General features: G+C 41.4%; 1 protein-coding gene across 3 annotated transcripts in view; it reads left to right on the top strand.

The window, feature by feature from the left end:
• Nucleotides 1-12,756, top strand: part of SYNE2 (spectrin repeat containing nuclear envelope protein 2) — a 330,936-nt gene that overhangs the window by 237,245 nt on the left and 80,935 nt on the right. For all 3 annotated transcript variants that reach the window (XM_064374927.1, XM_064374924.1, XM_064374925.1), the window contains 5 exons: nt 54-236; nt 652-798; nt 2,462-2,638; nt 5,091-5,246; nt 12,568-12,720. In XM_064374927.1, coding sequence (XP_064230997.1) covers nt 54-236; nt 652-798; nt 2,462-2,638; nt 5,091-5,246; nt 12,568-12,720 — 816 coding nt within the window. The remainder of the gene's footprint in view (nt 1-53; nt 237-651; nt 799-2,461; nt 2,639-5,090; nt 5,247-12,567; nt 12,721-12,756) is intronic.

The raw sequence follows: 12,756 nt of genomic DNA on the forward strand, positions 1-12,756 counted from the left end.
TCTGCTGTATTTAAATTTTAAAAGTTTCTAAATTTTAAAACTCTCTCCTTTAGGAGTTTTCAAAAGAAGTTGATGAAAAGTCCTCCTTGAAGACTGCCGTTATAAGTACCGGGAACCAGCTTCTTCACCTGAAAGAAACTGATACAGCTACGCTGAGAGCTTCTTTAGCACAGTTTGAACAGAAATGGACAATGCTCATAACTCAACTTCCAGATATTCAAGAAAAACTTCACCAGGTAACCTTTTAGAGACTCAGCATTTGAATTAGCATTCACTTGTTAGCTCCCAACTCTTTTAAAATTATTTCTCTGACTCAATAATTTTCATTGACACTACCTATTTTTCTCTGGCACCACTGAATATAGGTCCTAATTACTGGACTCTCCTCTAATGGGGTCTTTCTTAAAAGAGAAATCAGGCTTAATTACTTTATTTCTCAGTTTATCTTTGCCACTATGTTAGTTTATGTGAAGGTCATTGTCATTGTTTTGGGGTCGCTTATTCTAAGTTTGAATGCTGGGTTTGTTTTTTTGAGTAACCTGGATAATTATATTGAAAGACCTTTTATCAAACCAGATATCATCTTTAATGATGCCCTGATTCATTTTGTTAACTGCAGGCAATTAAATGGAAATCATTTTGTTCTTACAGCTTCAAATGGAGAAATTGCCATCTCGTAAAGCAATCACAGAAATGATTAGCTGGATGAACAATGTGGAGCATCAGACTTCAGATGAAGACTCCATGCATTCACCAAGTTCTGCATCTCAAGTTAAACATCTTCTTCAGAAGCACAAGGTAATTATGCAAAAGGAGCAGAAGTCTTTTCATTGAAACAAGAAGGCTAATCAGAGGGGTAATGCTGGATAAAGGGACACATAGGATATAATTTCAAAAAACTAATTCTAGGGGTAGGAAACTGGGGTGGTGGATGGTTCTAAAGAGATGTTAGTAGACTTGCTTTTATTCCACTTAAATTCCTTTTGCTAGCCCCCATCACCACAGGACAACCCAAGCAAGGTTTTAACAGACTCTGGTCTTATCTTTTTATCCACACCCTGCCGCCCCCATAAACCGTGAACCCTGCCCGACAGAGTGATTTTGGTTCCTTAACAGTTTTTGGTGCTGTCTGTCATCATGCTGTGTACATGCTGCACCCTGCACCTGGAATGCCAGTGCCCACTTTTACCTGTATACATCCTCTTAGTCATTATTCCGAAGTCAGCTTGAGTTGTCCTCATTTAGAAATCTGCCCCTGACTCTCCTAGCCAGATGAGGTGACTTTCCTAGTTTAGATGTCTCCATGGTGCTGTTAGTAGATCCTATCATGCATTATTATAATTATTGGTTTACCTGCCTGTCTCCCCACCTTGACTGAGCTTCTTGAGATGAGGGGCTGTCCTTCACCTCCCTATAACGTAGCACGCCTATCCCAATACCTGCCTTCCTCCAACAGTTTAAATGTTCTTTGAGTAAGAGAATGGGTAAGAAAAAGTTGAGATTCTTCTACAAATAGATATAAATGTGGCCTTCTCCATGATATTTAATTTTAAGTAGATTTAATTAACATTTCACGAGCCACACGCAAACATATATTGTGTGCTCAGCAGTATGCTGGCCACTGGGAATACAAAGATGAGTGACATGCGTGGTCATTGTTTTAAGACCATGCAGGCTGATGGAGCTAGCTTCTGGTAGGCAGAAGATGAATGGCTTAATCACCAAGCATATGAGCGGAGGATTTTGTATTTATGTACTATCACATCCTAACTTCAGTGTGTAGTATAATCTTTGAAAAGTCTACACGTGTATATTCTCACAGGCTGTAGCAACCTAGCACATACCACATGACTGTCACCCCTGGATATCTCCAAAGGAGGTGCTAGAACTTGTAAGGATAAAATCAGTGAGTGAGAGGTTTGGCAGAAATGTTGTTGGCCCTCAGTGGGTTTAGAATTGCTGTACAACTTAAAGCCACCCAAACTGCCCCGAGAGGCCTTAACTATCCCAGAAGGAACAGGGAAGCTGCCTAAATGACAGAGTTCCTTAAAGGTGTACTGGGTTTTCTAGGAGAGCCTTTACGTCCTATTTCCCATCTGGTTGTTTCCATGAGCCCCCAGAATTCCAGCACAGCTCACAGGCTGCCTCTCCCAGGAAGCCTTTGTCATAGCTTGGGTCCTCATTTGAGTTCAGTTGACAGGAACTGTCATACACAATGCCCCTTTGACTTTTCAACCTATTTGAAAGTAATGCATCTCTGTGTAATTCCCCAAAAGAATCTCTACTCAAATAAAGCCAACTCCTGGTGGAGGTTGGGGAGGGTAGAATGGAACTCCTGACAGGTGCCCCTTGATTAATGAATGGAAGCTTGGCGCCCCCTTGAGTACATAAAGGGAAATCGAATTCCTCTGACCAATGTCCATGACTGCTTTGAGTGTTTAACTTTGCTGGTTTGTTTTAGGAGTTTAGAATGGAAATGGACTATAAACAGTGGATAGTTGACTTTGTTAACCAGTCATTACTTCAGCTAAGCACCTGTGATGTAGAAAGCAAGCGCTATGAAAGAACGGAGTTTGCAGAGCACCTGGGGGAGATGAACCGCCAGTGGCACCGTGTACATGGAATGCTGAATAGAAAGGTGTGTTCCTGGGTCACAGCTGGATGTATGGTTTGGCCTTTGTAAAATACACTCTCTGAAAAATCAAAAGACATTTAATTAGTTGACTATCTGATTACTAAGCCTAATAATCATCTCAACTAAATCCCTTTTATAAATCCTATGTTTTAGAATTCTCCATTGGTATCTATAAGAGTATATGAAAATAGTTATTATATTTGAGATTTCTTAGTGGGAAATTGAGTTAGGCAAGTGAAGAAGAGGAGTTTTATTTAGGAACACATCAAGTATTATGTCAGGCTCCTAAATGATTAGAGATTATACATTTTCTATGAAAGCAGATGTTTGAAAGGGGCAAAGCTATTTCAGCTTTGAAAAGATTATAAAAAGAAAGAAAAATGCATGTGACTTTTTGGTAGATTTTTTTACTCCATTGACTCTTGAAAAGATTCGGAAAACTTATTCCTGAAAAAACACTTTATATATAATCATAATGATAATTGGTGTGTTTACTGTGTAGAGAATGCATGCAAATGGATTTATACAGTTAAGATACAAGTACGTGAATGGATGAAGAACATGAGCAGACAATTCACAAAAGAGGAAATTACAGTTAGCAAATAAACATGGAAAGATATCATTATCAGATACTCCAAATAAACACTATGCAACACAATGCAGTTATTAAATTAGAAAAAGAATTAATCAGATAAGGACAAAAACCCAAAGCTGTCATGTTTCTACATTGCTGATAATGGCTTAAGTACTCTCTTGGAAAGCATTTGGAAAATTTAAAGAACTGTAATAATAATCTTGTTACTTAAGCAAGTCATCTCTTACACATTTAAGTAGATAGTCCTTCAAAAAAGAAAAAGATATGCACAGAATGTTCAACTCAACATCATTTATACTGGTGAAAATGCTCCACACCGTAATTCTGACCCTAGGGGAATAATTAATCAAATTATACTGTATTCATTTGATGAAACATTGGGGCAGTTTTTTTTTTCTTTTTTTGAGGTGGAGTCTCGCTCTGTCACCCAAGGTGGAATGCAGTGGCACAATCTCAGCTCACTGCAACTTCTGCCTCCTGGGTTCAAGCAATTCTCCTGCCTCAGCCTCCCAAGTAACTGGTATTACAGGTGCCTGCCACCAAACCCAGGTAATTTTTGTATTTTTAGTAGAGATGGGTTTTACTATGTTGGTCAGGATGGTCTCAAACTCCTAACCTGAAGTGATCCACCCACCTTGGCCTCCCAAAGTGCTGGGATTACAGGCACGAGCCACTGCATGTGGCCAGGCAGCCTTTTAAAATTATGTCATGGCTGGGCGCGGTGGCTCACGCCTGTAATCCTAGCACTTTGGGAGGCTGAGGTGGGTGGATCACCTGAGGTCAGGAGTTCAAGACCAGCCTGGCCATCACGGTGAAACCCCATCTTTAAAAAAAAAAAAAAAAAAAAAAATGTCATGATACAGTAATTATGATGTATTGTAAAAAGGAATATTAGGCCGGGCGTGGTGGCTCACGCCTGTAATCCAAGCACTGTGGAGGCCAAGGCGGGTGGATCACCTGAGAGTCGGAAGTTCAAGACCAGCCTGACTAACATGGTGAAACTCCGTCTTAGAAAAAAAAGAAAAATTTTAAAAAAGGAATATTAAAGTTTGTGTATATTATTATGACCTAATACAAATTCTATTATGAATGAGAAGAATCCAGATATTAAAGACGATGATTATTTTATTAAATTGATAAATTGTTTATTATTGATAGTGATAGAAATTTTTAAGCAACTCTAATGAAGAAAGTCTGAGGAAAGAAATTTTTCTTTTTTTCTCTTTTTTTTTTTGAGATGGAGTCTTACTCTGTCACCAGGCTGGAGGGCAGTGGCACAATCTCGGCTCAGTGCAACCTCCGCCTCCCGGGTTCAAGCAATTCCCCTGCCTCAGTCTCGTGAGTAGGTGAGACTACAGGCATGCAGCACCATTGCCGGCTAATTTTTTGTATTTTAGTAGAGACGGGGTTTCACCATGTTGGCCAGGATGGTCTTGATCTCCTGACCTTGTGATCCACCTGCCTCAGCCTCTCAAAGTGCTGGGATTACAGGCGTGAGCCACTGTGCCCGGCAGAAAGAAATTTTTCTTACACTTTACATATGTCAATAGATGATTCAGTGAAAAATATTGACTGTTAGCAACATTTTAGTTTGTATACATCTGAAACTCCAAAACAAATTACCTTTCTTAGCAGATTAGCTTTCACCTTAAATGAGAGATTTTTTTCCAAAGAGGAACTTTAATTCTGTTTCCTGATTTATGAATCTTTATTTCAAAAGTTATCAAAGCATCTTATTATATGAAATAATAGAAATTTGAGAAGAAACAAAATTGTTCTTTTAAAAAGAACATATCATGGCATTTCCCTTTTAAAACATACATTTTAACATTTTTTGTAATTTTGAAATTCATCACTTAGATACAACATTTAGAACAACTTCTGGAAAGTATCACTGAGAGTGAAAATAAAATACAGATTTTGAACAACTGGATGGAAGCACAAGAAGAGAGACTGAAAACTTTACAAAAACCTGAAAGTGTGATTTCGGTGCAAAAGCTGCTCCTGGACTGTCAGGTGAGGAGGGGGACAGCATCCCGTCCAACCCACGAGCTGGGGCGATTTGGTCACCTCTCTTGCCCCAAGGACAGGTGGCTGTAGTTTGTGGAGACTCTCCTCCATCTCCCCTCTATTGACTTACTTTCTTATGTCAATTAGATAATGACCCATTGGTTTTACAAAATTGCAAAGTGCCATTTTTTTATGATAACCAGAAGAATGTATTTTCACGGTTACAGTATTGCTGCTCTTAAGAGGTTTGAGTAGTACGCTTGGGGAAAAAATGTTCAAAGGGAATTTTGATTTAAATTTTTCCAGTTTTCCATTTGTTTAATCGTTTTGCACAATGTTCACAAAATTACTCTAAAGGTTTCATTATTTTTAGCATTTCATTCTGTGTTTCTTGAGAGGAAAATGATTTCCTTCTACCTATTGTGTATTGTTTTAAAAAGTCCGCTTGTCCCTTGGAACCTCTGTCTGAATCACATTTGGCCTTGAGAGTGTTGTCCGTGGTTCAGCTGTGCCTTGCTGCATCACTCAGTCTTTGCACATTGATCCTGCTTCAGCACTGCCCTTAGGGCCGCTGCCTGTTCAGAGCACCTCTGCCATCGCCATCACTACAGGCGGCACGTGCTTTGCTGTTTCTGCACCTTGTGTGACGGCCTCACACTAGTCACTGTCAGGACTGTAAAGTCTGGCCAGACCCCATTTCCATGGAGGAGGTTACAGGATAGCACTGGACATAAATGTAAGCAGCAGCACCACTATAAGAGGTCTTTTCAGATGGTCATATCCTGTTCCTGCCTCCCCATGAGCTAGCTCTACTTTAGCTTTCTGACAGCCACCTTGGAGTCCATAGCCTTCCTTACTGGAAGCCTGCATTCTGCAGCTTGGTGCTGCACTGTCCCCTAGCAGGTGGTTCTCTCAAGAGCCCAGGAGGTGTTTTCACACGTGTCTCTACCTCCAGTTTCTCATTAGGTGCTCTCAACTTACTCCTTACTGTCTGGTCAGTCCGTCTCAGACCAGCTTCCTTCAGACCACTCTCAGTGCAGGCCTGTTTCATGCAGCTGCTTCCAACCCACTTAGCAGCCTCCCCCGTCATTTCCTTCTCATTCATTCTCCACATTGCTGCAGAAGGATATTTCTGAAATACAAAGGGTCACAGCAATCCCCATTGAAAAATCCTTCAGTGGCTCCAGATTGACCACAGAATGAAATCCATGTTACAGAATGACATTTTGGTCCCTCACCTACAAAGAATTGCAAAGAGACCTAAGTCAAGTGAGTCTTTGCCCGATTGTGTGTCTCTCTTTGATAGATAATAGTAGCCACTGAACAAGGCTGAAATGGATTAAGTTTAGCTATTCTTCACACAACCTCACTACCAAGTTGTAGTAAAACAAATTACAGACACAATGCCAGCATCCATAGAAACATAGATTAGCAAGCAAGCACTAAAAATAGTTTATATAGGTAAGTTCAGCAAAGCCTCTCTGTCCTCTTTAGTGTACCACCCACCACTTTTTAAGAAAGGCAGACATAGTAATGTTCCAGAAACAAGAGTCTGTTATTTCTTTATTTATTTATTGTTATGTATGTGTGACGGAGTCTTGCTCTGTTGCCCAGACTGGAGTGCATTGGCACGATCTTGGCTCACTGCAACCTTGTCTCCTGAGTTCAAGCAATTCTGCTGCCTCAGCCTCCTGAGTAGCTGAGACTACAGGCACGCATCACCACACCCAGCTAATTTTTGTATTTTTAGTAGAGACGGGGTTTCCGCATGTTCAGGCTGGTCTCGAACTCCTGACCTCATGATCTGCCCGCCTTGGCCTCCTCAAGTGCTGGGATTACAGGCGTGAGCCACTGTGCCTTGCCAAGAGTCTATTATTTCTATGGCTAACATTAGGCAACTAGAATCCTTGGAGTTTAAACTGGGATAAGTCATTATGTAGAAATGTGGATAAGTCATTGTGTAGAAACCACATAAGGACTTACCTTAGGGGTTATTGCACTGGGTGAAGGCAACAGGCTATACCCAGTTCTTAGATCCTGTTCAAGTAGGGGTGGAAATTATATCTGCAGTAGTTTAGCTAATCCATGAATCTTGGGTACATGAAATTGACCAGTGAGAACCCATTTCTAATATTCATTATGTTATTTAACAAGCCAGTAAGGCCAGGCACAGTGGCTCATGCCTGTAATCCCAGCACTTTGGGAGGCCGAGGTGGACGAATTGCTTGAGGCCAGGAGTTCGAAACCAGCCTGGGCAAGATAGTGAGACCTCGTCTCTGCAAAAAATATTTTAAAAATCAGCCAGGCATGATAGTGCATGCCTATAGTCCCAGCTACTCAAGAAGCCAAGGGAAGAGAGGATCCTTTCAGTCCAAAAATTCAAGGTGACTGTGAGCTGTGATCATGCCACTGCAGTTCAGCCTGGGTGACAAAGCAAGAACCCATCTCTAATAATAATAATCATCATCATCCATTAATTTTACCAATAGAAAACCATTTCTAACATTCACTGTGCTTATTAGAAAAATGACTGGTGTTGAATGAGACATGGAGCTTTTTTTTTTTTTTTTTTTTTTGAGACGGAGTTTCGCTCTTGTTACCCAGGCTGGAGTGCAATGGCGCGATCTCGGCTCACCGCAACCTCCGCCTCCTGGGTTCAGGCAATTCTCCTGCCTCAGCCTCCTGAGTAGCTGGGATTACAGGCACGCGCCACCACGCCCAGCTAATTTTTTGTATTTTTAGTAGAGACGGAGTTTCACCATGTTGACCAGGATGGTCTCGATCTCTTGACCTCGTGATCCACCCGCCTCGGCCTCCCAAAGTGCTGGGATTACAGGCTTGAGCCAGCGCGCCCGGCCGCAGACATGGAGCTTTTAAAGAAATTTACGGACCTGCCTGGCCAGCATCATCTCTTATCAGTCTGCATTTGCCTCTGTGCCATTACATATGCTGCTGATGGCAGAAATCTGTATACCTCCCTCCCCTCGCCCCCACCATCCACACACAGGTTCTCCTCCATCTTTGTCAGAACTCATTAGAAGCACCCTACCCCCTCCTTCACCACATGCCTACTGTCTATGCCTTCCTACCTACTCCCACATTTCCATTAGCTCATTTCTTCCTGTTTTAATTTTTTATGCTGCTTCTTAGATGCCTCCTTGTAAAAGGCCATAAACAAGGCCAAGATGGAAGCAAATAAATAAAACAGGTTTTCCTAGCATCCCATGTAGTATCATGTGTCAGAGACTGTACTGAACTCATCTGTCCACTGGTCTGTCCTCTACCAGCCTGTGGGTTTCTCAGGGCAGGCTGGCACATCAGCATGCCTGTGATACCTGTCACCGCCTCTGAAACTCATAGGTGCTTAATAGTTGCCTGAGTATATATCTATTAGTAGACCTAGAAGGCTGCTTTTGTATAAATGTTAATTTCTCCTTTTTTCACTATTCTTTGCATATAAGAAATAAAATGAGGCCAGGTATGGTTGCTCACACCTGTAATCCCAGCAATTTGGGAGGCTAAGGCAGAAGGATCACTTGAGGCCAGGAGCTCAAAACCAGCCAGGGCAACATAACAAGATGCTGTCCCTTCCAAAAAAAAAATTTATCTGGGCATAGTGTTGCACTGTAATCCCAGCTACTCAGGAGCCTGAGGCAGGAGGTCACTTGAGCCCAGGAGGTCGAGGTTCGAGCAATAAGCCATGATCATGCCACTGCACTCCAGCCTGTGTAAGATCCCATCTCTAAAAAACAAAAACAAAAACAAAAAGAAAGAACAGAAAAAAAAAAAAAGAAAATGGTGAAAATGATTAATGTATCCTTCAATGACTTATCCCAGTAGAATGTTTCAGTTCAGGTAAGCTTGCTAAAGTGGCTTTCCTCTAGAAAACTTAAGGACTGGAGTTGATGAAGTATTAAGACATTAGGCTTTGAAATATTCTGAAGGGCTTCTAAGTGTCATTGGTGACTGGTAAAAGGCCATGTTTGGCATATTACAATGATCAAGGAAAACTGTATAATTGACTAGATTGGGGAGGTTTGAGATGAGGTTATTAATCCCTCAAGTTTGCTGCATCTATACTATAAGCAAGCACAACTTCTTAAAGAAGCATGTTCATGATAATCTCAGAGGAATTTAGATATTTTAAAAATATTTAACTCTAGTTCTCACAGAATAGAAAAGCAGGACTTGCAAATTCTAGTAAATCTCCATAATTAGCAAAATATTATTTTTAATTCCACCCTGATTTATGTTCGCAAATTGGAATTTAAAGTAAAACAAATTAATTGCCGGTGTGGTGGGAGTTGGGAAACTTAAAAGGTCCTGTTAGGCCTAAGTGAAGCAAGGGCAGATGACAGGATTACGGGGCCAAATCCATGTTATTCTGCGGAGAAAAAGAAGCAAGCATCTCCACTGTGTGTGGGTATTTGTGTGCTGTTATTGCTATGGCTTTTTTTTTTTTGCTTTTTTTTTTTTTTAAGAGACAGAGTTTCTCACTCTTTTGCCCAGGCTGAAGTGCAGTGGTGCAATCATAGCTCACTGCAGCCTTGAACTCCTAGGCTTAAGAGATCCTCACACAGCTGGGTGTGATGGCTCATGCCTGTAAGCCCAGAAATTTGGGAGGCCAAGGCAGGCAGATCACTTGAGGTCAGGAGTTAGAGACTAGCCTGGCCAACATGATAAGACCCCGTCTCTACTAAATATACAAAAATTAGCTGGGTATGGTGGCATATGCCTGTAGTCCCAGCTACTTGGGAGGCTGAGGCGGGAGAATGGCTTGAACCCAGGAGGCAGAGGTTGCAGTGAACCAAGATCGAGCCATTGCACCAGCTTGGGCAACAGAACAAGACTCAGCCTCAAAAAAAAAAAAAGATTCTCCCACCTCAGCCTCCCAAGTAGCTGGGACTACAAGTACATGCCATCACACCCGGCTAATTTTTGTATTTTTTGTAAAGACAGGGAGAGTTTCATCATGTTTCCCAGGCTCGTCTCAAACTCCTGGGCTCAAGTGATCCGCCTGCCTCAGCCTCCCAAAGTGCTGGGATTATAGGAATGAGCCACCGTGCCTGGCACGGCTGTTGTTTATGCTGCCGTTTTTGCAAGGTGTGGGTGTGGCTGTGGGTGGGTGTGGGTTTGTTGTTATTTTCTTTTGTCTGCTACACAGTCATTTCTCATCAGTTTTCTTTACATTATAGGGGAATTATGACAACTTATTGGTAAATAAGTGTTTTTAGAAATCTTTAGTCAGTTGAGCCTTTAGGAAATACTTTTTTTTTTTTTTTTTTTGAGACGAGTTTTGCTCTTGTTGCCCAGGCGGGAGTACAGTGGCACAATCTCGGCTCACTGCAACCTCCGCCTCCCAAGTTCAGGCAATTCTACTGCCTCAGCCTCTCGAGTAGCTAGGATTACAGGTGTGCATCAGCATCACCATGGCCAACTAATTTTTGCAATTTTTAGTAGAGGTGGGGTTTCACCATGTCGGTCAGGCTCTTCTTGAACTCCTGACCTCAAGTGATCCACCCGCTGTAGCCTCCCAAAGTGCTAGGATTACAGATGTGAGCTACCACGCCTGGCCAGGAAAGACTATTTTATAAATTCAAAGAAGGAAAGTGATTCAGTATTCTTCAAATGTTTTCAGTTGTAACTTTGCAGATGAAAAATGTTAGATTTAAACCGATGATAAAAGAAACATGCTAACAAATAAGGCTGTCAGGGTATGAGGGGGAGCGAGTTAGGGCAGCAGAGATGGACAGAGGTAGCAGCCGATTGAATCTCATTGGCACAGGCTATTTCAGAGAACCCGTTTTGTTTCATGGGTGCCTTTGTAACCAGTCCAGAAGAATAATTTTTTACAAATTCACTCGCATGTCATTATGGGTGGATTGTTATGACAGTGAGAAATTTTCTGTTACTGTGCTATATATTCATGTGGCTCTAAATTCTAAAAGCACAGAGGGTCATACAGTGGAAGATTCTTCTAACTCCATTCTCTGGTCGTCCCTTCTCACTGCCAACCTTAGCTGTCAGTTTCTTATGGAACAGTATTTTTTTTTCTACTTTCCAGTCCAGAAGACCCCTGACATTCATTGATGCAGAGTTTGTGATTTCCAAGAGTGACCTGAGGGCTCCCCACACGTGGTAATCTGGCAGTTTTGCTGGACTGGATAGCAGTGCTCCGCTGTGAGGCTAGCATGAGAGAGCTCATCCCTCACCAGGGTACAAACCCAGCCACCTGTTTAGCTACCCCATGCCTACGAGGCACTCATGTTTCTCTTTCCTTACGGACCATGCAGTGATTCTTACAAAGGATTTTTTTTTTTTTTAAAAAAGGAAGCTGGGATACTTATGCAAAACAATTTTTAAGAGAGAAGTAGAACATGAGCAAAGGGTCATTAACTTTAAGGCCGTGCATTCAGAACACATGCATCTGGATAAAAATGAATGCTCAAGAAAGTGTACACAAGCACATCCCAAATCTGTGAACTGGGAGACTTGAGGGGAATTCAAAATGAATTCCTCTGAATGCCAAAGATCTCTGGTGTTTTCTAATTTTTCTGTAACGAGCATGTCCTGCTTTAATAATTTTTTGAAAGGTTAAACTTTTTCCAAGTTGGATTTCAACTGCAGTCCTGAGAAGGACAAATAAGCAGCTCCGACCATCCTTCCTCTAAGTGGAGTGGCAACGCTGTTGCTGGCCTCATTGATCTCTGAGTTCAGACCGCTGGCTCCATCGTGTCCTTTTTCGTAGAGAGATCCTATAGGTTCCTAAAAATGTGTTTATAAAGAGTAGACCAGGTCAGGGTGCCTCTTATGAGTGAATTAATAAACTAAGAGATAGAAAAAGATTAAAGTTATTGCTGACTGAACTACCTATAATTATATAGTCTGTCATTTAAATGATACTATATGGTTTAAAGGCACCTTTCAGCTTGTGATTTTATTTGAGTTCTTAGCTTGGCACACATGGTGTGTGGGGTATCATCACTTTTTCCAAATGAGAAAATGGAGACTCAGGGGTTTGATGACTTATGCCTGGTCAAACAGCCAGTGCAGGGCAGATGGGGAATGGGGACCAGCTCTCAGACCAGCATTCTTTCTGCTCTGCCATGATGATTCGGACGTGTTGCCTAGATTCTCCTAAAATACAGAGTTGTGTCATATGTCATTGAACTAAGGGTATTATGATTTAAATATCTTTGGTGTAATGCTATTTAATTATATAATCTAATGGCTTTTTTACTTGAGAAGAGTGAACTCCTGTCTCTGACACCTTATTAATTGTTTTGTAATACTGTACATTGAAAACCTTTTTCTCTTACCCTTCCAGGATATAGAAAATCAAGTTGCAATTAAATCCAAAGCACTGGATGAGTTGAAACAAAGTTATCTGACTTTGGAGAGTGGGGGAATGCCAGTGTTAGAAGATACAGCATCCCGAATTGATGGGTTATTTCAAAAGAGGAGCAGTGTCATCACTCAGGTACTAGAATGCGTTTGAAATGTGCTATTTCTCTTC

Source organism: Aotus nancymaae, unplaced genomic scaffold (genome assembly GCF_030222135.1).
Source record: "Aotus nancymaae isolate 86718 unplaced genomic scaffold, 86718_ANA_hifiasm-v0.15.2.pri h1tg000011l, whole genome shotgun sequence".
Classification (NCBI taxonomy): Eukaryota; Metazoa; Chordata; class Mammalia; order Primates; family Aotidae; genus Aotus; species Aotus nancymaae.